Here is a 23,338-nt window from a genome sequence, read left to right on the forward strand (position 1 = left end):
AGAAGCCGAAGAAGAAGCTGTTCCATTAGAAGCGGGACACGCGGGAGGCGAGCGACACGAGCGAAGCGAGTGTCGCGAGTGTCGAGGGCGAAGCAACCTCGGCGAGCGGAGTGAGCCGAGTGTGTCGAGTGAGAGCAGCGAGCGGAGCGAGCTTGGCGAGAGTAGTGAGTCGAGCGGAAGTCGGAACCAGCGGCGAGGGAGCGGCCCGCAGACGCCGGGCAATGAGCACAGCCGCGTCGCATCCGCCGAGCAGCTTCCTGGCACCGGTGGACAGACGCCCCCGCGCCGTGCGTTCCGTCCGCAGCTTTGGCCGCTTGAGACCCGCTTGAGACCCGCTTGAGACCCGCTTGAGTAGTAGTAATCCTCATCATTTTTGTCTTGTCAGTCTTGAAACCCTGTGTGACGTGTTCAGTATCAGTATCGTATTTAGAAATGCATGTCATCGCAGCTTGATAATTTGAGTGTTCTACGCCAGAACTGGGAGCGATACTAGGAATGTGTGGTCTTGGCCCGTTCCGATGTCTATCAGATATGAACTGCGTTGCCACTGCCTCATATTTAGATACATTTTACATGCGGGTCAGAGCTCTCCATTCCACTACGATTATGCACACTCTCCCTCCCACAATACCGTGGGCGCCATAGCACACAGCTGTCCGCATTCGGCCTCCGCCGCTTTGGACGAGGGCGCCTTGCCCTTCGAAGCGGGCTTGCTCTTCTTCGGGGGCTGGGGGTGTCAGCTCTCCTTGCAGCGCCGCAAGCTGTCTGTCGTAGAGACACGCACCTTCTCGTCCTCGTCGCTGTCTGGGTCGTCCTTGGCGCGCTTAGCAGTCTTCTTCGGCTGAATGTCAGCTCTCCCGCAGGCACTTAGCTCACCTTGACGTCCTCCTCTGTGCTTGAGTCCGAGTCCCAGTCCGAGTTCTCCTCTTTCATCAACCTCCTTCCCGCACACCCTCGCGTAGGACTCTTGAAGTTGATGCGAGACACGGACGCAACGATGGCTCAGGGGGATCATCCCTTCTGCCCGCTCCTTTTTGCAGCCACTCGGTGCCTCTACCCCGATATGCTTCGAACGAGCCCGAGTCGAGGTCGACCTGCAATGTCAAAGGGGCCCGTCTGGGACGTCGCCGCCGGTACATGGCAGCGCTCACGTGTCCGGGGTGAACGCTGCAGCGCGGTGGATGGGCGCGGGTCACGACATCCGGCCGAGCCGCGCTTACTTCACTTCGCCCTGGAGGCGAGGTCATCCGTCCAGGTAGTGTACTTGTTGTACGAGCTGAAGTCGTACTTCTCAAAAGGGGGCGGTTGCCTGGCCTGAGCCTGGTCTGCGGGGAGGGGGTCGGGGTCATCACACCACGCGGCCCAGGCCTGACCGGCCTGACCGGCCTGACCGGCAGCGCTCTCCCTAACCCTTTCCCTCTCGTCTCCCGGCATGTCGGCGAGACGGAAGACGAGCTCCCTGTTCTCCTCGCAGTATGGACTGCAGCGTCCAAACTGACCCGGAGCAAAGGGCCGGTGCAGCTCATAGCTCCGTGGCGGGTGGGAGGAGTCGACCAACGGTTTCCACGTCCAGTTCAGCGCTTGGCGGGCAAGGCGGCCCGCCTCGTGCACCGTCGTTGGTGGGAGGGGAGCGTTCAGGCGTGATTGGGCCTGCGTTCGCCGTCAGCGTAGGAAGGAGTGAGGGAGGGAGGTGAACATGGTAGAGGGACTTACGAGCGCCAGGGCGCGGTCGATCATGGCGTCCGTCAAATGGACCCATTCCCGCCACGGACGAGGGAGAGGGGAGCGCTTTTCGCTCGCCCTCTCGCCTCGTTGCAGGGCTGAATGCCTGGCTCGATCAGCGGGGGTGTCATCAACGAGACTTGAATGCTTAGGCGGGGGAATACGTACATGTCCAGCACACACTTGAAGACTGCCCACGCAAATACGTCCGGCCCAACTTTGAGTTCGGTTGGGGCATCAATCCCGCCCTCCGAGGCCTCAAAGGCTTCACCCTCCGCCTCCAGCCAGCGCAGGACCGCGATATGTGCCGCCCACAGCGCCATGCGTCGCGGATGGTGGCAGATGGGCAGTCGCAGCAGCTCGCGTGTGATCGCGGGGGCGGGGCAGCGCAGGAACGTGAACGTGCCAGATGCATCCTCGGCAATACTCTGTGGCGTCTCGGTCTCGATCCCAACCTGTCGTGCACATCCAGGCTCTTCTTTGGACTCCTCCTCGGTACAGGAAGGGACGGTGATGTTGGTGTCGCTTGACGAGGTCGCTGAGATGGCGTTAGACTCCGAGCTGCTTGTGCTAGCGCCTGAGACAACTCGTGGCGTGTAGCCTGCGGAGGAAACGACCATTCTTGATGCGGCGCCCTTAGATTCAAGCGAATGAGTGAGAAGTGTTGTAGAGAGAAAGAATGTGATATGGAACGGCCAGCAGCTCGACCTCGCAGGTAGTGTTGATGCGATCATTGTAGCGTCGATCGTTGTACAGCTTGGGCTACAGAACGCGATGGACGCTAGCGTGGACTGTGGCGGCTATCACACGGTTGAAGTGGAAACAAAACAATTCCTTGACTCATCCAGGCCGTCCCACACAACATCCTTTCACATCGACATCTACTTAGCACTCATTCGCGAAGCGCGCTTCGCACAACCATAACCATGGTCTTCCCCGCCGCAGCCTACTCACCACGAGCTGCGTCAGCATCCAGTGCCAGTAGCTCCGAGTCGAATGCCAACTCGGCGAACTCATCAATCGGCACCAACATCGCCGTTCCCGTGAGCACCGAGGGAGAGCCAAAGCAGGAGCCTGGGTGTGCACCGCACTTTGAGACACCGCAAAGGAGCTCCGAGGGCGGGTCTTACCCGTTCCTGCAGTACCCCGTCCCCGCGATGACCCGTGAGCAGCTACTGCTGCCAATCTGTGAGCATCCGAGACATATAGCGTTGTGGGCGGCGCACATTGGGGTCCTGCGCTGGCTCGACGCGGAAGCTGAGCTCGCTGAGGCCGGGACAGGTGCCAAAGAAGTCAAGGTCCAAGCGGATGTGTTCTCGTGGGCGGTCGTTAAGTGTGTGCTCGACATGTACGTCTTCCTTGATGAATCTGCCGTTCAATGCCCCGCTGATGATCGAACCAGACATTGGGGCCTGCAACAAGATAAACGAGAGCTTCGGTGCGAAGACGGCGCTGGAGGTGTCCTTCCATGGAGGGAATGGATTCGCTCGACGGATACTATGATCGACCGTGCCCTGTCTCTCGTAAGTCATCGGTGCTGTGACTATCCCCTGTTCCCGCATTGACAGAACACCCAGGCTCAGTCTCGACTGAAAAATGATCCCCGATTGCGAATGACTGCGCGCTGCGAGCACGAGGCGGGCCGCCTCAGCCGTCAAGCCCTCAACTGGATTTGGGACCCATGGGTTGACTCGGCCCACCCGCCACCGACCTATGAGCTGCAACGCGCCTTCACTTCCGAGCAGTTAGGCCTCTGCAACCCGTATTGCGAGGAGAACAAGGAACTTGTTTTTCGGCTCGCGGAGGTGGAACCAGAGGAGAGGGGCAAGGCTGAGCATTGGATCGCTGCGGCCGGGTGGGCGGCGTGGTGCGATGATCCAGACCCGATCCCCGAAGACCAGGCAAAGCAGAGGGACCCCCCAGTCCTGGAGAAGTACGACTTTAGCTCGTACAGGAAGTATGTCAGGTGGACGGACGATCTCGCGGACCGGGCTCGGTGAACGCGGCTAAATACAGCTCGCTGTCGTGCCTCCTTCATCCTCTGCGGTACGTCGACTCTCCTGCATCGTGTAGAATACGTGAGCGAAATGAAGACGTAAAGCAGGTATCTGATAGACATCTGCACGAGCAAGACCACGCTTTGCCAAGTTTTTTTTTTTTTCTTTTTTTTTTTTTTGGTAGCTCTACTTTTACATGGACCTGGTATGACTTTCGTGTTGTGTTGACACAGCAGTGCTAGCAGTATTCACTGCGATGAGGGCTGTGCTCTATCCGTTAAGCACTCAATCGAATCCCGAAACTCTCGTTTTCTGACGACCAGCCTGAGAATTGAAGGTTATGATGGATGGCACTAGAGCTTGTCGAGATGAGATGAGGGTGGCAGCAGAGCGAGGTGCGAAGTGAGTAAGTGTATGTAAGCGCCAAGTTGAGGATGAGGCCTGTGTGGCTGGGGTCCTGGGGGGCTGGGGTCCTGGGGGGCTGTGGATGATACATGAGAGTGTGCACGTAACTGCTACAACGTATTGTACAAGTGTAAACGTCGACCATCGACCTCTCAGAATTTGCTGTACTGTGCCTGTGCCAACTGCAGTCCGCCTCTTGCTTTTCCGAGAACTTGGAACCCGCTTCTCCTCCTAGACTCCCACCTCCTCCAAACCCACTGTCTGGCTCCCCACTCTCCCCTCTGCATGCGGTGATATCCTTCACGAGTCGACCCGTTCCGTCGTTGACCAGGAGCTCGGCCTCGATGTCGTTCCCGATCTCGTCCTCGGTCTCGTTCTCGAGCGCGATGTCGATATCGTTCTCGATCTCGTCTTCGACCCCAACCTCGACCCTCATCCCGCCCCCTGTCCCAACGTAGGCATAGCTCCCGTCTGGCTCACGTTCGCCTCGCACATCGCTCACGACCGGCTGGCTGGACGCTACGGGGGCGGAACGTACTCTCCGCGATCTATCATGGCGCGGAACTGCATGACGGTGATGAGTTTTGGGCCACGGCCGCTTGCGCTCGCGCTCGCGCTGCTAGATGTGTCGTCCTCCGATGCTGTATCGTAATCGCTGCCCTCGGGCGGGGTGTCCGGCGGACCTGCGCCGAGGACATCAGCGAAGGGATAACGGCAGAAACGGGCCCACGCTTCGTCCCCTGCGTCAGCGGCGCCACGGGCACGAACGAGGCCGTCGGGGTGCAGCTGGTCCTCGGCGAGGGTGAGAATCCGCCCAGCGTTGCGGACAGCGAATGGATCGCACTCTCCGTAGAGAGCGGGATCGATGTTTCGCTCCAGCTCATACTCGCGCGGCGGAAATCGCGAGTCACTGGCTTCCCACGTCAGGTCTACCACAACACGCGCCACACGTCCAACGCGCTTCAGATCGGCTAGGGCTTCTTCAGTGTCAGAATCTAGTCCTTGCGCTGCCGCGGCCTGGCGCGAGTCAGTTGCGATCCTTCCATCTTCCGTTGGAGACACTCACGGCCTCGAAGGCATCAATGATCATGTCGTCTGTGATGTAGATCCAAGAGTCCCAAGAGCGGAGGCGGCGGAGTGGAGTCTGCGCGTCTCGGGAATAACGATCTGCGACCATCCGTGCGCGGTGCGTATCGACTCTGGGAGTCAGCTCCAACTTTCTGACTTTGCCGAGACAACGTACCGATCAAGAACCGAATCGACCACAGCCCAGAGACGAATGGTGTCGCTGATCTCCGCGAGCCGACCAACTTGCTGAGCAGCGGCCCAGGCCTCGGTAGCGAGGCGCGCCGCCCACTCTGCGGCGTACGCTGCCACACAACGTGGAGGGAAGGTTGGAACTTGCTCCTCTGCGTGTGCTCGAGGAAAGACAAAGGCCTCGCTTGGCAGAGGGGCTAGCGGAGAGGTATCAATGTTGGAGTCACCGACCGCCACCGGGCTACCTTGTTCAGAAACCGACAGCACTTGGGGTACAGGTTTCGACGTGTTGCTGGCCATGAGTGTATGTGTGAGTTAGGTGAGTAAACCGAACGGGGAGCGAGATGCACGACGACGTAACATTCACTAAACAAAGCAACAGTGAAGGTGGGGACAGGCTAGCAGACCTAGGGCTACAAACGCGCGTGTCTGCCGCGATCTACCGAGCGAAGGCGTGTCGAAATGAGCACTCTAGGCGCGCACGACCCGCACGGCTCACACGGCGCCGCGGTAAACCCAAGCTGACTCACTTCCAGAACGCGGATGGCTGGCGGGCCAAGAGTACCAATTTGACCGCGCTGCAGTCCCCATCCCCTCCCTCTTCGCCATAGAAGGGTTCGCCCACCTGGAATCGATGGTGGCCCACATGAAGACTTCGCCACGCAACGCCACCAGGCGTCCAGAGCATTCGGCCTCGATCCAGCGCTATGTACCCATCATTGTTCTGCCAGTCTTGAAACCCTGTGCCGGGTTCAGTATGAGTATCGCATTTAGAAATGCATGTCATCGCAATTCGAGCGATTAGGTGAGCGAGGAGAGCAAGGCGGAGCGATCACGCTTGGCGCTAAAACGAGTAGTTTGTGTTGACGGTGTCCGCCCCAACTTCCCAGAGCTTTTCAGCTAGGAGGTCAGTGGCGTGCATGGTATGGTGTAGCGAAAGGCTGTCAGGCCTCTGTGGCATGCACTAGCAGCATGCTTCAGGGGGTGTGACATCACCCTCCAGCGGCAGGCTGCAAGGTCAGGGGCATGATGGTGCCACAATGAGCGAAGCGGTCGACATGACATGCACCATCATGTGCGAAAATCCCGGCTGACGGCATCTTAGTGGGTGAAACGTGAGACGCGAGACGTGACACGGTGGATGGCAATCAGACAGCGTGCAGCAGCCGTTCTCTGAAACGGTATACAATGCCTTGGAAGACACATTCTTGACGAGGATATACACAATACCATGATGATTAGATACACGAAAGCAGGCCACAGGTAATACAAAAGATGAACTCGACGCTCGCTGGCCGAAATGTAAGTGGACGTCGATGCGTTCAAGTAGGCATTGATGAGTGGGGGACTCTGGGCTTTGATCACTTGCCCGCTTTCTGCCCAATTCTATCGTGGCCCCATCATTGCCGTATGGCTGGCACACTACTTGTAAGTGCTGCGCTCCAGCTCCGCTCGGTAGTCCATCCAAGACATGGAGACCAAGCGACCACTCATGTCCCAGTCGGGGACCGGGCTGGAGGGTCGTTCGACTTCGTCGTCGAAGCTGTCGAGAGGATGGTCGCAATAGTGAGCCCATGCTGTTGCTGATCTTGCTGCAGTAGTAGCCGCAACAGCGGCACGACCACTCAGTCTATTGCCCGCGAGACGGAGGACGTCGGCTGCATTGTCCGCAAGGTAGGGGTTGCAGGTACCATACTGTGTCGGGTCGATCGACTTTTGCAAGTCGTACCACGAGGGCGGGTACGCTGATGCGTCCCATGCCGACCAGTGCCAGTTGATGATGATGCGGCACAGGCGACCGAGGGCCATGATGTCGACCTCGTCCGGGACAGCGACTGGCGGATCACACTCGGCAAGCGTAAACTCGGCCTTATCATTAGTCTCGAAGTTGCATCGGCAAGGCGGAATGGCCTCTAGGACAATGGATGCTCTTATGACTCACTGCTTCCATCGCGTCCACGATTAGACAGTCTGTGACCCGGAGCCATTCCGGCCATGTTCTGAGACGGCGTGGGGGTGTCAGCCGAAAAAGGCGATTCCGCTGGTCTGCATCCATCCGTTGCCGCAAGTTGGTGTATCTACAGAATGGTCAGCGAGACTGGCAGAAACAATCCTCCTCACCTCTCGATCACTGAGTCAATGACGGCACACACAAAGATGTCAGCCGTGATACGGTCGAGTCGGCCAGCGATCGCGGCCACATTCCATCGATCGGAGCCAATACGCGCGGCAAGCCTAGCAGCCCGAACGGGTATCCTGTGCAAGGGGAATTCTGGAGGCGCGTCGGACTCAGATCGGGGGAAGCGGAAGCAAGACATGTCTAGCGGTGGAAGAGGATTGGCGTCGATCTCGACAGCTTTCTCGGCGGTCGGCTGGTCGTCAACATTTTGCTTGAAGGGCCCCGTGTGCCCCGTGCCGACACCAGCTTGATTGTCGTGGGCTGATTTCGAGTGGTCAGCGAGTACAGGTGTACCGAGGACGATTGGCCCGACCAGTCCCAGGCTGAGCTCCATGGGGGACATGACTTCAGTCGTGAACAAAAAGTTGTCAGTGTCGGGCGTCAGTGGAAGCTAAACATCTGAAGACATCATGTGAAGGGCAGGGTGGACCGCCTTGGGTACCGAGGGAGACGCTAGAGGCTGGTAGTGTCAGTGGCTAGCGTTGAGATTTCGACAAACACGCTGCGGGATGAGTGGGTGCAGCTGGCGTTCGATGACAGCTACACGCTCGTCCTCGATGCTCCCGGTGTTGGAGTATGTTGCCATACAGTAGTTGCCAGTGCAGAGCTCAAATTCCCATTGGAGCCGGAGCTGGACGATGCAGTTATTGTTGCGACAGCGCGCTAAAACCGCGGCTATTGTGTGGTGGGAAGAGCAATCAGCGGAAAGGATCAGAATGAGACGAGGTTTGAAACGGGCAGGACCGTCTGAGTAAGCTGTCCGTGCGGGTCAAGGTATGACGTCCTCATGACGTCCTCCTACTTCTCGTGAGCATCACACATTCACAATTCACCAACGACAAGATGGTCATAGGCCTGCTGACTGAGACCTTGGGAGTCGCTGACTTTGACCATTCCTCTCTCTCGCAGTAGGTCAATAGACGCTAGCGATCCCTGTTCGGCAAGGCGGCATGCGGTTCCTCAAACAGCAGAGCACGCGAGGCGCAGAGTGCATAATGGATACATGCGCGGATTTCTATTGATACAGCGTGAACGATCCGTCGAGCGGTAAAGGGGAAAGACGTGACCTTATGCGAGAGATTGATAAAAGGATGTATGTAGCGTACCCCAGTTTGTGACAGGAGTTACAGAGAATGGAGCGAAGAGGGCGGAGACAGGCGCGAGTGTGCGTGGCGCCCGGCGTGCATGCTGCGGCCGTTGAAGAGAGTGGCGAGAGACGGAGGGTAGTGAACTTGCGCGCACGTCGTGAGATCGAGCTGGTTGGCGATGACAGTGAGCTTCTCCTCTGGCCCCTTCGGATTGGGGGTGCTCAGGCTAGATTTCTACGGCAGCGTTGTGCTCCATCTCCTCCCTGTACTCCATGAAGGAGATGAACCGTTGCCGCCCGCGCATGTCCCAGTCCTCCACGGGAGAGGGGGGTCTCTCGTTCCGCTCGCGCTCGAGTCGTTCTTGGTCGTCCATAACCGACGGGTCATCGCAGAATGCGGCCCATTTGTCCTCCTGCACAGCCCCGATAGCCCTCAAAGTTGCGAGAGGAGTGAGTTGACCAACCGCCAAGCGGAGCACGTCCATGGCGTTCTGCGCCAAGTAAGGGTTGCAGGTTCCGAAACGAGCAGGATCGAGAGGTCGGCGAACAGTGATATCACGAGGAGGGAAAGTCGAGCCCTCCCAAGGTGACCAATGCCAATCCAGTACAATACGGCACAAGGATCCGAGGGGGCGGCCCTCTACGCCTTCCGGCACGTCGAGTGGAGGATCACGTCGCGCGAGTGCATCGTCTGCCTGCCCGTCAGCCTACTATGCTCTCTCGTGCAGCACTTGGAGTTATATTGGTGGAACCACGAATGTTGTGACTTACAGCTTCCAGGGCATCGATAATGATGCAGTCTGTGACCGCAACCCACTCCCCCCACCTGCGCAGACGGCGCACTGGAGCACCGAGAGGCCTTGAGCGGCGTTCCGCGGCTGTTCGGTCCTGGAGCGACTCGTACCTTAGGTCAGCTAACGCTAACGCATGCACACACCTCTCGATGACCGAGTCTACAACCGCGCAGATGAACACGCCTGCGTCGAGTGCAGATCCATTGCGCTGCGCATCCCAAGCAAGCCAGCGTTCCGTTCCTAGCCTTGCGGCCATCCGAGCCACGCTGCCGGGTAGTTTGTAGAACGGGAATGTAGGGTGAGGCTCATCGGGACCGATGACCCGGGGGAAAGCAAAGCTCTTCTTGTCGAGAGGCGGGAGGGGGATGACCGGGTATTCGGGTCCCACGTTCTTCTCGTGTGGCGAGACATCTGTGAGATCGACGGAGCCAACCGAGGAGTCGTTTGTCACGCTTGATGACACTCCGAGAGAACTGATGTCGGTGGATCCGGCGCTGGAGTCGGATACAATGCGCGCCGTCGGCATGGCTGGTCTGATCGCTCAAGTGTAGGCTGAGAGTGTTGTTGAAAGTTAGGAAAGGCAGTGGAAGCCGAGGCCAGAGCCAGTGGCGGGTTGGAGGTCAACGGTGGTCACGTGCACGGCTGAGACGCAGCAGATGAAACTCAAAACAAACAAATCGGATGTCTGCGCCTACCATCCTCTCCACCAGTGGTACGCACTGCACCTCGTGTATCACCGCACCACGCGCTCTTGACGCCTTGCCGATCCACCCTTTCTCGCTCCGTGTGGGAATGGTCACTCACTCGGAGTGGTGGTGCACACCATGCTCTGCCTCAACCCTTCCACCTTTACGCTTGTCGACGGTAGACCAGGCTGAGGTGGCCTGGTCGAACATTGCTGCAGAATCATGCCATGACGCGAGTCACACGGGACCGCACTCGTCGCTCGCCGCGCCACCCCCCCTGAAGCTCACCGTTTTCACGAATTGCCCGGCGGGCGACAAGTGTGACTGGTGCAACAGGTGCGTCAGGTGCGGCAGTTCCGGCAGGTGCGGGAGGTTCGGCGGGCCGAGCTCTCCCCGATCAATCCTCGCGCAGAATTCCATGAGAGTGAGGCACTCCTCGCCACTCGCGTCGCTTCCGTCCGAGTCGTCCTCGTCGCTCTCATCGCCCTCATCGGTCTCGTCGTCCTCTTCTGAGCCACAGTTGTCGCCCAGGTCGGAATCAGGCCCGGACAGTGTATCGAGAGGGTCAGGGTCGTCACAAAACGCAGCCCAGGCGTCTTGAGTTTGGGCGGCGGCAATGCCGCGCTCGTATGCCTCAGGCGTGAGCTGACTCTCAGCCAGGCGGAGGATGGCCGCAGAGTTCTCCACGAGATATGGGCTACAGCTTCCGTATTCCTCAGGGTCCAGAGGGCTGCACAGCTCGTAGTCGGCTGGCGGGTGCAGCGAGTCATCAGCGGCCTGCCAATGCCAGTCGACGACGGTGCGCGCCACGCTGCCTACCCTGTGAAGCAGGTCGCAGGTCTCCTTACGACGAGTATCGAGACCCAGCAGTGCAATGGCCTACAAGTTAGCTATAATACTCGTCGACAATGGATAGCTTACGGCATTGAACGCGTCGAGGATCATATTGTCCGTCAAGTCGATCCAGCTCTCCCAGTCGCGCAGAAGACGAAGTGGCGCCTGGGGACCGCGGGAACGCATGTCCTCTACGGCCTTCCGACGGTGATTGTCCAGCCTTCGGTCAGCGTTGCAATGCAGTAGCATAGCTAGAAGCCTACCGGTCCAGAACTGAGTCTACTACGGCCCACATAAGGACCGTATCGCTGATATCCACCTTCCTCTTAGAACGGTCCGCGACAGACCAAGAAATGGACGCCAGGCGTGCCGACCATCTGGCGGCATAAGGTGGGAGGCCATATAGCGGGAAGGGCGGAGCGTCGGCAGCTGTATCAGACAACCTGGGAAAGGGAAAAGATGCGGGAGGCAACGGTGGAAGAGGGCTGCGGTCCCAGCCGTCGTCGATCTTGTCTTGGTACTTGAGTGAAAGCTTCGACTCATCAAGCATCAAACGAGATGACGATGACACACTCTCGGCAAGCGTGGTTTCCGAATGCCCAGACTCAGAGTACAGAGTACTCGACCCAGTGGAGGATTCACCCTTCCCGGAGGCCACTCGGGGCTTGGGCATTGAGTCGATTGGTGTTTATGGAGTTGATGGTGTGAACGAAACAGAGCGAGGCCACACCCAGCTGCGAAGTGGAGGAGGGTGGCGGACCTTGGACATGGCAGAGGGGGCCCCATGATCTCACGTGACAAGCGCACATGCCTCGCGACGCACAAACAACGGCGCGATTCGCACTCCCAATCTCTTACGTGTGAAGCGATCCACTCTGCACGCGGCTGCAACGCACACACATCTCCGTCATGGCGCACCCCCAACGCTTGAGCAGGAGTGCACGTCGAGTGGGCCGACAGCAACAGCGCCCGCAGCAGGGCCAGAGCCGACATTGCGGTTCGTCTCCGCCGAGGCGACCACAAAGCCGCGACGCTTCTCTTTGGCAAGCTCAAGAGCCCACTCGTCCTCTGGGACGGGCGCCTCACCAAGGTCTAGGAGGCCATATCTCACGCCGACACCACCGCGACGCGATGTAGCGTTGCGGACGTTGCCTGGTGGCAGGACGGCGAACGCCTTTACGACACAGGCATCGTGTCTGTGCTCAATGCATATCTTGAGGCGGTCGCGTATTCGGACTACAAGACCCCTAAGCAAAGCGAAGCCTCAATCGCTTGCAACGGGTCTCGCTCGGTCGTGCTTCTGCTCGACCAAGCCGACCACGGCGAGCAGAGCGTGCTCGTGTCGCGGCCCGTCGGACCGCGGCACAAGGTCTTCATGCGGCCCGCAAGGTCCGGTGCCCTCGACGGCGGTCCCGACCCCCTCGATGCACTCGATCTACCGCCCCTGGACGTCGAGGAGGGCCAGCCGATTTAGAGCATCGCTGGCCGGATCGAGGCGTACTTCTGTGCGAATGTCGCTCTTGATCCCGTCGAGCACCACCTCGCCGAAGAAGACGACGACCCCGATGACCTTTCATGGACTCGAACGTTCAACATCGCTAGTCTGATGATTGTCTGGACAGCCAAGATGCTGTCTGAGCGTGTCCAGCCCGTCGCGGCCTTCCCGGCTCCGCCCGCGCCGCAAGTGTCTGAGAGCGGCCAAGAGTCTCGCCACGAGCCTGGGCAGGATCAGTCCACGCCAGACGACGAGATCTGGGACAGCGCGTCGGCCCAGTCGGCTCCAGCTGCATTCCGCTCTCCTCTCGCATCCGAACGCCGATCACGGTCGCCGACACTCCGCCGCCGAGGACTCGGTACACCGTCCATGCGCGACGACGAGCTTCCTCTCCATCGCGGAGAGCGTCCCCGGAGCCAGTTCTAGTACCGGCACGTGCAAGCAATTCCGCGGCTGCCTATTGAAGGCGCCTTCTCTAAGCTCTACATCCACCTTCCACCACAACTGTCCACAGCCTCTCTCGGGCGCACAGCATTGCTTCCTTTCGAACATCCGCCCGTACCTCCTCTAGTGCGACCTATTCTACGTCCATAGCCAGCTCCATCATAATTCCTGTACAGTCGGCACCACCAATGCATATCCTCACCGACAGAAAATACATGAACGACTCACCCCTTTGACAGCTGTCGGCTGCAACGTTGCACAACACTTTGCGGGCGTTGGCCGCCGCAGGACGAGGGGAGGTTGTTCTCCATTGTCACTTGATCGGAACTCCCTATACCACATTAAAGCTGAAGGGCGGCGCACCCCCAACATGCTCATGTCAGCTGAGTATGTGTAAGGCCTCTTATCACCAGCTGTCAGACGCGATGCCAATCATGCGGCATGTGGGATCGACGAAACAAGGTGGGAACGCAGGCAAGCGGGTAAAAACCGGTCCTAGCGTCGGAGGAAGCCGTCAGTGCGTAGCGGGTATGACGTCGTGCGTCCTCCTCTTCTCATCCTCAACAACACACACTCACCATTCTTCAACGACGCAAGATGATCACTGGCCTGCTGGCAGAGGTGCTCCGAGACGCCGGCTTTGACCCCTCCACCCTCTCGCAGCGGGGCAATGTCATCGATACGCCCAGCGGCCCCCTGTTCGGTAAGACGGCACGGGGCTCTTCGGCAGCGCAAGTACGGGGCGAAGCCGCTTCCCTCGCCGCTATGCGTCTCACAGCGCCCGACGGACTAGTCCCACGATGCTGGAGCAAGAACAAGGACGGGCAGACGGCAATGGCATGCGAGTACGCCCGCGGAGGTGGGGACAAACGTATGAAGGAACTCGGCGAGAGGGTGGCCAGGATGCACTCCGTGCCTAATGACCATGGGTAAGCATAGCTCTCTTCGAACAATCGTAGCTGACGGCAGACCGGAAGGCAGCGACCACGCGTACACTGGCAAGTTTGGGTTCGGCATACCAACACACTGCGGCGCGACGGAGCAGGATAACACCTGGGATGGGGACTGGGGACGCTTCTTTGCTGATCGGCGCCTGGGCGACCTCGTGCGAAGGCTGGGAGATCCGACGATCACAAAGGAGTGGGAGAAACTCAAGGAGAAGTAAGTTCGCGTGGACATGTATCCGTCAATCTCCTCATCGGTACAGATGGACGACCGTCATCTAGCCACCGCTGCACCATCGTTCTTGCAGCTGACGCGCAGAGCTGTCCCGCTCCTCCTGAACGACTTCGACCCACCAGCAAAGCCAGTCCCGCTGCACGGCGACCTGTGGTCCGGCAATGTCTGCCATACCTCGAACGGCGGGGTCATCTTCGATCCAGCGGGGTACTACGGACATGGTGAAGCGGACCTCGGTATCGCGAGGATGTTCGGAGGTGAGTAAGCTATCACAGGTTGACCGCTGGACGTTACCCGGCCATGTACGCCACACTGTTCTTCTGGCATCCTCGCAACTTAATGGCCCCTGCGTTCTTTCTTGTGTGCTTCCTTGGGCGGGCGAGACGTGGACGTGAAGACAGCGAGGGCCAGCTTTGAGATCAACACGTAAGCTGACTCCAGGCTTTGGGAAAGACTTCTTCGACGCATACCACTCGATCAACCCGCGGTCGCAGCCGTACTACGACGAGCGCCAGCGGCTGTACGAGCTGTATCATCATCTGAACGTGAGCTCACCCGGTGTAGTACAGAGCTGACGGCAGCACGCACTCATGTTCGGCGGCTACAGACAGGGCGCTTTGGGAATCATGCGCGAGCTGTCTGCGTGGGCTGAGAGTGTTTAGACGTGCAGCATAGATGTACAGCAGCAGGAGTTGTAGCTGCAGAATGCATGCAAGATAAGACGTTGTACATCATTTGAGCGCGGAGGACGCGTTCGCACCGAAACCCATGAGCGTTGCCGGCCCCACGGCACCGGGCGGCCCAGGGCCGGAGGAGTGATCGGGAACGTGGGCGCGTGTCTCGTCCCCAACGGTAGAGGGTGACTTTATTTTGCTTCTCCCTGACTACTTTGTTATTGCATCACTCTCACACTCCTTCCTTACTCCATCCACACAACGATGGCGTCCAAGTCCAAGTCAGCCAGGTCCGGCAAGCCTGCGCGCCCGGGTGAGTTGCGATCCGCAGACATCGCAGGCGAGCACAGCTCGCTCATGCGGCATGGCTTAAAGAAGGCAGACGAGGCGGACGCGCTGACGCTTCTTCCGGTGTTCTTTCTAACCGTTTCCAACCCTCTACGTTCATTATGTCCTCGACCCCGCCTGGCCCCTTGCTGCCCTCCAACGGCTCGAATGGCTCTCACTCAAACGGCTCCCACTCCAATGGCTCCCACACTCACTCCCACACTCACTCGCGCAAACGCTTCTCCCTCGACGGCCTGCCGTGGGTAACCCTCACACCCTCCCACACCTCGGAAACACGCTGCCTCTACACGCCGCCTTCGAAACGCAAAGCCCACCCGCTGGTCAAGGCGTATCTGCTCGCTTTCAACGCCGTCTCGGCCGTCGGGTGGGGCTACCTGCTCTACCTGACGCTGTGGTTCATCTTCACCCCGCGCACTGCGCTCGAGAAGGCGAGCAACCCGCGCATCACGGTGCTCGGGCAGGGCGCGCATGGCACGCCTCCGCTGTCGTGGCTCGCCAAGCTCGGCGACCACCTCTCGGGCGCGTACGACTTTCACGGCCTCGGCGAGGCGACCAAGTATGTCCAGACCCTGGCCGTCATGGAGGTCGTGCACGCCGCGATTGGCATTGTGCGCTCCCCCGTCGGCACCGTTCTGAGCCAGGTCGCGAGCCGTCTCTGGGCCGTCTGGGGCGTTGTCGAGATGTGCCCGAGTGTGAGTATAAAGTCGGGCGTGGGGTGAGGCGATGTGGTCCCGATCTGGAGCTCTGCAGCCGTGAGACAGTCGAAGTCGGAGATCGCACTCAGCTCACCGCACAACCCATTGCAAGCTTGCTCGCTGCACTCGCGCTAACGCCAGACGCACAAGAACCCTCTCTTCGCGACGATGCTCCTCGCCTGGTCTCTGACCGAGGTGGTGCGCTACCCCTTCTACTTCCTGGCCCTGCTCGGCATCGACCTGTACGCCATCAACTGGCTGCGCTACACGCTTTTCCTTGTGCTCTATCCCCTGGGCGCGGGCAGCGAGGCGTTCCTGTCCTTCTCCACCCTCCCGCCCCTCGACACGCTGCCCTACATCCCGCGCGTGCTCGAGGCCGCGCACGACCTCTTCTCCAAACTCCCCGCCAAGTTTGTCCAGAGCGGCCTCGGGCGCAGCATGGTGTGGCAGATGGCGCGCGCCCGCGCCGCCGTCCAGGCCGGCGGGCGCTGGACATTTATCGAGGTGGCCAGGCTGGTCTTGTTCTTCGTTTGGTGGCCCGCCCTCTATGTCCTCTACACTTACATGCTGAAGCAGAGGAAGAAGTTCTTCGCCAAGAACTCGCCCAAGAGCAAGACGCTCTAGGCTGTAGGCTGATAGGGTAGTGGCTTGTCTCCGTCTCTCTTTAGTCTCTATGCAAAGTCCAGTGAAAGATAGCCGATATCCATGTGTCTGTGTCTAAGAAATGTTCTATGCCGCGTCCTCCGCGCTCCTCGCTCTCTTTCATTCTCCCCTTCATCCTCCCAGAATGTCCGATATTCCCAAACACCTTAACCGTCTCGCGATGCTAACACTCGTACGAGAGACTTCTTAGGTCGTGAAACTGTCGTCAGCTCAACGCATCGCCGTCCAGCTAGTCCCTGCGATATGCCCGTCGCGCGAGGAAGCACAAGCACTCTCGTCGTCGCTATCGCACGCTCGGATTCGTGCTGCGCTCGCTGTACTCACATGCCAAGAATCTTGAACGGCGTAATTGGGCCCCCGGGCTCGCCATCAAGCACACACTCGACGAAATGGCTTCCCTTGTCGACATTGATGTCGATGATGGTGAGGCTGGGGTGTCAGCTGTGATCCTTCTTCCTACAGCTAGCCCGCCCTCAGCTAACCGGCCAGCAGCTGGCGCTGCTGCCCACTCAAACTCACGTAGCAATCTCCTCCTCGACCTCTGCATTGCCATGAATCGTCTTTGCGCCGCCGACATTGTCGTCGACTTGGCACTTGACGGTGGCCTCGCGTTTCGTGCTCCCGTGCGGGGACTGGAGGTAGTACACGCCCACATCGCCCGAGCCAATCTTGACGGGAATGCGGAGACGCGAGCCGGGCTGCTCGGCGTACCAGTAGAAGCGGTCGTCCTTGTTCTTGGGCGTGTGCTGGCGCCAGCCGGACCCGAAGAAGATACTGGGGGGCAGGGGGGAGACGAGATCGGCCGCGGACACGCAGTACGGCTCTGTCTCCCGGAATGTGTCGAGGGCCGAGGGGCGGTCGTGGATGCGCATGCGGGGCACGGCGGCGACAGACGTCATCTCGCCCGACACCGCGCCGTCCTCTGCCTTCTGGCCCGGGACTTGGTTCGGCCGCAGACCCAGGCCGCCGAGGGGCACGGGGGCGCCCGCCGCCTTGCCCCCCGCGGAGCCTTCCGCATGCAGCGCGCGCGGGTTCACGGCATACGTGTTGCCCATGTGTGTGCCCCACGCCTGGCAGATCTCGCTCATGAAGTAGCTGATGAGCACGTCGGCCATGAGGTCGTGCCCCTCGTGGTTCGCATGCTGCGAATCGTGGTACAGGTCGCTGAGTGCGCCGAGCGGGTTCTCGAGGTACTGGTCGTAGAGCACGCCCTTTGCCGAGATGTGGGGCAGGTCGTAGAACTGCGCGACGGCGTTGTGCAGCAGCTCGGGGCCCGCGAAACCGTACTGCGCCTGCACCTGCGGGCTGAAGTGGCCCAGGATGATGACCGCCGGCTGCTCGGGACGCGTGAGCACACTGCGCACAAGCTGCTCAAAGTACGCGAGCCAGTCGCGGTCGTTCGGGTCTGAGCCGTCAAACTCGAGAATGACAATGTCGGCAGTGTCGGGGAGGTGGTGCGCGGAGCAGTACGCATAGTATGCTGAATCGGTGCGCTTCACCGCGCCGTTCGTAAGTTCGTTGTGCGGGTTGGGGAACACCGAGTTCCACCAGTGATACAACCGCGCGGGGTAGCATGTCGAGCCGACCGGATCGTCGCCGGCGCCATGGCACGCCGACACCGAGCCGCCGAGCACACTGATCGTGACCGGGAGACCCTGCATGGCCTTGTTCAGCACGCGCTGGATACGCGCCCCCGTGCCAAGGTGCAGGCGAGAGCGGAGCAGCTCAAACTGTCCCCGACGCGCGGCGACGGCGTCGCCCGGTCCGAAGACAGGGCAGAACTCGAACGGCGCAGGGTCCGTCTGTGAATTGTTGAAATAGTCGCGCGGCTCGAGGGTCGAGACGTCGACTTCGATGGTTCGTGGACGGTCTGAATTGTCAGTACGCCGAGCGCAACGAGGTAGGCCAGACTGGGTCCAGGTCTGACTGCGAGATAAGAGGGGGCTAGTCATTGATCGCCCCTAAGCAGTCACCGATCACCATCCCCTCCTTCGCTTCGTACTCACAAGCAACCATCTTAGCCAGCAGAATCACACCAAGCACAGCAGCAATGACAATCCACGCCTTCTGCCCGGGCACGAATCGGTTCTTCTTCCTCAGCTTGTCGTACGGTTCTTCTTCCTCTTCTCCTCCTTTTCCACCAGCCGCACCTCCGTTCCCGACACCGTTGCCGTTACCATTTGCGGCATGGCCGCGCGCCGTTAAGCGGGGTAGGGACTCGTTACGCGCGTGCTTGTGCACATTCTTGCGCGAGCCCTCCTCCTCCATCGGGTCGGCGTAGTGCGCGGCCGGCGTGTCGGGCTGGGGCGGGGCGGGGGCGGAGGGCGTGTGCAGACGGGGACGGAGGGACATGGTGACGGAGTGACCGGGAGCTACGTGAGCGAGGCGAGCGATGCGAACAACACTGGTTCGCTAGCCACTCAGTGATGAGGAGGGGTGGTCGGTGGAAAGGAGGAGTGGAAAGCTCGTTCGTTGGCAGGCGCGTCGCGATCGAGATGCCGCCCGTCAGAGGGGGGGACGGGTATGCAGTTGTGGATCAGCCTGGAGCGTCCAGCACTGCGATGGCGTGGTCGTTGCACTAGTCGTCTCTTCTCTCGCCAGAGATGGGGATTTGAAAGGAGGGTAGCGGTTATGTGGACGAGTGATGGTGTGGTTGTGGTGAGGTGGAACTTTTAGAAAGGTGAGAAGCCCAGCCCGGCCCAGACACGGGATCCCACAGATGTGATCGGCGTCGGCAGCGTGGCTTGGGTCTGACTGAATTCAATGTACCGTCGTGTCCGGCGCGTCGTTTGGGCGTTTGGCCAGCGAGCACAGCGAGCGAGCAGCCTTAGTCGTTCTGCACTTGACAAGTGACACCAGTTGTCAATGCTGAGATCGTTGTGCGAAGGAGGGACACTGTGCGATGGACGGGTGAGAAAGATAAGCCCCCCCCCCCTCCTTTGAAAGATGCGACTGACACTTGCTCCCTCTCTTGGTGAAATAAAGTTGTCCTCGATCTCCTCGTCCCTTAACCCGCCCTGGGTCCTCTAGCCGCGAAATGGTGCTGCATCACGTTTCATGCTCTCTGCCAGAAGAGACTTCAAGCTCAGCGACGTACGTAACCTGCATTCGGTGCATCCCACAGTTCTGGGCCATACTATTGTACTGCTGCGTATGCATTCAGCTCTACTGAGGACCCCTGTACTCTAACAGTACTGGCGTAGCGTTCAAGGTCAGGTCGGTGGCCAGGACGGCACGAAATCCCACACGCTGGCCCCCGTCCCGCCGGGATCGAAGGCCCTTGCCGCTCGTGCCGCCGTGCCGCCGTCCTCGTGCCGCGCCTTCCTACAGTACAGCCAGCTCCGCGTCGCACTATCCCCCTCTACTGCTGCACCGGCCATCTTGACTCTCCTATTGGACCTTACTCAATGCTCCAACGGCTGATGCACGAGATCGTAGTCACACTCCGAGGCACATTGCGTACTCCGCCAGACTACTGCGCCCGAGATCCAGTAGATGGCTCCATCTACGAGCATATGGCGAAGTTGGCGAGCAGCTAACGCAGCCCGTATGTAATGATTGCACAAAGATAACATGGTTTACAACATGTATACAACAAAAGAGTTCCACTGAAACTCAAGACTTCGCTGCGCGCTCGCGGCTGCGCAGTCGAGTCGGAAGAATGTCTGCAGTCCGGACATGACTGCCGCGGTCCGAACAATCATATCCGCGGGCCGACTCTAGCCTCCATGACGCTAGTCTAGCTAGCACCGGAGTCCGTTCGCAGCGAGCCTCCGAACAAAGCTGGCGCCCACGGCTGCGAGGGGGAGTTTCACCCGATGCTGCGCGTGCGGGTCCAGCTCGACGTCACTCGATACCGAGATTGTCGACAATGGCCTGAAGGGCGGCGTGAACGTGGGTGTCTGGAGTTCGGGCTCGCTCTCCGTGTCCCCGCCGTCGCACCATTGCGGGTGGTAGTGGTGCTCGGGATCGAACGCGTCGAATTCGTCCAGGATCTCCAGATCGTCGAATTCGTCGTCGAGCTCGTCGTCATGTTCGTCCACGTCGAGACCTAGGTCGAGACTGACGTCCATTAGCGGACCGGAATTGCCATCGTCTTCCTCCTCTGGGCAGAAAGACGACTGAGGCGAGTCCACATCGCTTGAATTCTCATCCAAGCTAATGTCCATGAGGGGGCCGTCTGGCTCCTCTTCTGAGGTGTCACTGGGCAGCCAGCCCAGTATTGGTAGTCCGGGGAGACGACCGGCAGCACACTCTCGAGTCTCACCCAGCATCATCGGGTAAGGGACACAGCCAGTTGCCAACCGTGTTCCACACCTTGTTGCTGCTGGCAGGTGCCTCAATGTGAGACTCGCGATACTTGTTCCCATACTCAAAGTCGCCCTCGAGCTCGAGCGACTCGGGAATGCTGATCGTGCTGAGTGCGCTGGCGCGGCTGTCGCGGCTGCGGCTCGAGGCAACGGACTGTCGCTGCTTCTCGCGCCGCACGCGTACGAGCCACTCGGCGTCGCCCGCCTCCATCGAGGAGCGGCTGCTCCGCTTCGACGGCGACGGCCAGACGCCTCCCCAACTCCAAAATCCGACCCAAAGTTGCCCAGAGACGAGCCTAAGCCCGAGCCAATACCGTCCAATGGACCCTCGTGCCAGGCCGAGCTGACCACGTTGGCGTCGCTCTCGACAGGACTGTCAGCTGCGAGGGCGTGCGGGTCGTGTGCCTCCCCGTCCATATCGCCCAGAACGGACTCGGGCACGTTCATCCGCACTTGCTTCAGGCCCACGCCATTCGGCACGGACGGCGAGTGAGAGTGCGTCAGTGGGCTTCGGGGACTCTTCGGGTACCGGCTGCCGCGGGAGGAGACACTCGTGATCGACTCGCGGTACGAGCGGCGGACCTTTGGCGTCGTGCTTGTTGGCGTGAGCGGGCTACCGAGGACTGAAACGTCGCGACCGAGGGACGCCTGCCGCTTGGCGCGCGCGCTCTCGACCACGCCGGGGGGCAGACTGCCAGCCATGCCCTTGCGTCCCATCTCGGCGAGGCGGAGGACGAGGTCGACATCGTCGTCCTCCGGCTGCTTCTCCGACACACTCGTGCGTCCCTCGAGGCGGCCCATAGTCGCGTCATGGTACTCCTGTGCCGACTTTGGCGTTTGGACTGCCTCGTGCTTCTCGGGCGACGACGGCGTCGTGAACGACGTCTCGGGCGTGCTTTGTCCCTCGTTGAGAGAAAAGGATGTGTGCGTCGATACGAGGCTGTACCGCTGCGCTGGCGGAGGCACATAACTGCTGATACTCATGCGTTCGCTGGGCTGCGAACTCATGAGACTGAGGCGGCGGAGGCCGCGCTCGTCGACCTCGGTGACGGGCGGCGGGCTGAACATGCTACGTCGCTTGGCCTGGGCGGTGGCGACTGCGCGCTGCTGGCGGGTGCGCTCCAGCATGGCCAGGTACTCTTCTCTCCGCTTACTACTGGCGGAGCGGAGGTGGTCCTTTTGCCCGCGCAGTAGCGTCTCGCGGTACTGCTCGTTCTGCGAGTTGGAGCCGTCCGTCGCCGCCTCGTGCAGGTCGGGGAAGAGCTTGAGGTGCTCGGTTAAGAACTTGGCCGGGTTGGGCGCGACTGCGACAGCGTCGGGGGACGGCGAGCGGGATGCGACCGTCATGCTGCTGCGGTGGCTGAACATGGATGATCGCTGGTAGTGCTTTGCGCGGGGCACTGTGGCGCTCGACGCCGTGCGGCGGGGCACGCCGACAGCGTTCGCGGGGTCCTGCCCGCTTGCGCGGCGGAGCACCTCGCGCAGCAGCGCCCGGGTGTCGCGCACCGGGACGCGGAACGAGGCAGGGTCGTACGGACTAAACTCGTCCCACTTGTTGGCGTGACGAGCATAGTGCCGGGGCACCAGCGCGTCGATCGGCCACACTGGGCGCGAGTAGCCCGTGCCACTAGGCGTTCGCGGCACAAACGCCTCCCATCGCGCGACGGCGATGCACAGCGCAAATTCGAGCTCTGCCTCGCTCCACGAACTGTTCAGAACTTGGTACAGCTGGGCGTCCATGACTTTACCTGGGCTCAGCATCAGATCGCGCAGCGACGAGTGCCCCGCTGGCTCGTCGAGGTCGAACGTGTCAATGTCCGGGAATTCGGGATCGGATTCGTCAGATGGCCGTCGGGTAACCGTTGGCCGCCGCGGACGGAACGCACCGAGAGCGCTGAACGGCAGCGTCGTCGGGCTTAGCGTCATGGGCGAGAGGGGCATGGGGCTCGCCGGCGCCGACGTGACATTACTGCTCACGACACTGGCGGTGCTGGACGTGGGGAAGACCCAGACGCGGTTCAAGTCGGGGCGGGGTGGCTGAAAGTCTCTCGAGGGTATCGGTGGTCGTCGTTCGTAGGAGATGCTGTTTGTCCGGATGTTGGATGTGTCTGCGGGGGAACTGATGGTGGACCGCTTGGACGGTCCGTTGTATACCGGATGATGAATGGGGTGTCGCTGAGGTTCAATAAAGGAGAGTGATATTGGAGGTCGTTTGACCTGTTGCGCGTCCGGCACCGCCATTGCGCAGAGCCTCTTAGCTGGCGAGCTGACGAAGAGGCTCGCAGGCGTGAGCGTGGGGCGAACGGGGCTAGCGCGAAGGAGTTGGAGTGGGTCTATGCGCTAGAGCAAGGACGAAATTTCAGTCGACCTTGGGAGAGGGAGCAAGTTGCCAACGCTATGTCTCTTGGAAGTCAGCCGCGCGCGCGCGATGGACGCGGTTAGGGAAGGATCGCAAGAGCTCAGGAGCAAGCTAGGAGCAGCGACCCGGCGAACCGGGCGGAGCAGCCGGAATCGAGCTAAGGACGGTGGGGTCGATGGCCGGGCACGGGGACGCCACCGAAGAGCCAGC

The 23,338-nt window shown here is 60.3% G+C and overlaps 9 protein-coding genes across 9 annotated transcripts; 3 read left to right on the forward strand and 6 right to left on the reverse strand.

Moving 5' to 3' along the window:
• Positions 1–25: 25 nt before the first annotated feature.
• A1Q1_05205 (uncharacterized protein) lies at positions 26–2,342 on the reverse strand (the record flags this gene model as incomplete). The annotated part of the gene is made up of 7 exons (XM_014328680.1): positions 26–257; positions 322–395; positions 632–727; positions 785–1,094; positions 1,226–1,650; positions 1,714–1,828; positions 1,891–2,342. 7 exons carry the CDS (start codon positions 2,340–2,342, stop codon positions 26–28), a joined length of 1,704 nt encoding a protein of 567 aa, XP_014184155.1.
• Positions 2,343–2,648: 306 nt separating this feature from the next.
• A1Q1_05206 (uncharacterized protein) lies at positions 2,649–3,722 on the forward strand (the record flags this gene model as incomplete). Its single annotated transcript, XM_014328681.1, has 4 exons — positions 2,649–2,886; positions 2,932–3,070; positions 3,125–3,245; positions 3,291–3,722. 4 exons carry the CDS (start codon positions 2,649–2,651, stop codon positions 3,720–3,722), a joined length of 930 nt encoding a protein of 309 aa, XP_014184156.1.
• A 274-nt stretch (positions 3,723–3,996) lies between these two features.
• On the reverse strand, positions 3,997–5,681 carry A1Q1_05207 (uncharacterized protein; the record flags this gene model as incomplete). The annotated part of the gene is made up of 4 exons (XM_014328682.1): positions 3,997–4,621; positions 4,663–5,141; positions 5,191–5,323; positions 5,368–5,681. 4 exons carry the CDS (start codon positions 5,679–5,681, stop codon positions 3,997–3,999), a joined length of 1,551 nt encoding a protein of 516 aa, XP_014184157.1.
• Positions 5,682–6,803: 1,122 nt separating this feature from the next.
• Positions 6,804–7,894, reverse strand: A1Q1_05208 (uncharacterized protein; the record flags this gene model as incomplete). The annotated part of the gene is made up of 3 exons (XM_014328683.1): positions 6,804–7,250; positions 7,324–7,459; positions 7,503–7,894. 3 exons carry the CDS (start codon positions 7,892–7,894, stop codon positions 6,804–6,806), a joined length of 975 nt encoding a protein of 324 aa, XP_014184158.1.
• A 980-nt stretch (positions 7,895–8,874) lies between these two features.
• On the reverse strand, positions 8,875–11,634 carry A1Q1_05209 (uncharacterized protein; the record flags this gene model as incomplete). Its single annotated transcript, XM_014328684.1, has 6 exons — positions 8,875–9,342; positions 9,419–9,935; positions 10,246–10,325; positions 10,416–11,006; positions 11,049–11,181; positions 11,225–11,634. 6 exons carry the CDS (start codon positions 11,632–11,634, stop codon positions 8,875–8,877), a joined length of 2,199 nt encoding a protein of 732 aa, XP_014184159.1.
• A 933-nt stretch (positions 11,635–12,567) lies between these two features.
• Positions 12,568–12,882, forward strand: A1Q1_05210 (uncharacterized protein; the record flags this gene model as incomplete). The annotated part of the gene is made up of 1 exon (XM_014328685.1): positions 12,568–12,882. One exon carries the CDS (start codon positions 12,568–12,570, stop codon positions 12,880–12,882), a length of 315 nt encoding a protein of 104 aa, XP_014184160.1.
• A 615-nt stretch (positions 12,883–13,497) lies between these two features.
• On the forward strand, positions 13,498–14,344 carry A1Q1_05211 (uncharacterized protein; the record flags this gene model as incomplete). Its single annotated transcript, XM_014328686.1, has 3 exons — positions 13,498–13,829; positions 13,882–14,061; positions 14,164–14,344. The coding sequence occupies 3 exons, from the start codon at positions 13,498–13,500 to the stop codon at positions 14,342–14,344; spliced, it is 693 nt and encodes a 230-aa protein (XP_014184161.1).
• A 915-nt stretch (positions 14,345–15,259) lies between these two features.
• Positions 15,260–18,811, reverse strand: A1Q1_05212 (capsular associated protein; the record flags this gene model as incomplete). The annotated part of the gene is made up of 5 exons (XM_014328687.1): positions 15,260–15,845; positions 15,891–16,421; positions 16,784–16,888; positions 16,979–18,329; positions 18,466–18,811. The coding sequence occupies 5 exons, from the start codon at positions 18,809–18,811 to the stop codon at positions 15,260–15,262; spliced, it is 2,919 nt and encodes a 972-aa protein (XP_014184162.1).
• Positions 18,812–20,202: 1,391 nt separating this feature from the next.
• A1Q1_05213 (uncharacterized protein) lies at positions 20,203–23,010 on the reverse strand (the record flags this gene model as incomplete). Its single annotated transcript, XM_014328688.1, has 1 exon — positions 20,203–23,010. The coding sequence occupies one exon, from the start codon at positions 23,008–23,010 to the stop codon at positions 20,203–20,205; it is 2,808 nt and encodes a 935-aa protein (XP_014184163.1).
• Positions 23,011–23,338: the final 328 nt, after the last annotated feature.

Source organism: Trichosporon asahii (genome assembly GCF_000293215.1).
Source record: "Trichosporon asahii var. asahii CBS 2479 unplaced genomic scaffold scaffold00002, whole genome shotgun sequence".
Lineage (NCBI taxonomy): Eukaryota > Fungi > Basidiomycota > Tremellomycetes > Trichosporonales > Trichosporonaceae > Trichosporon > Trichosporon asahii.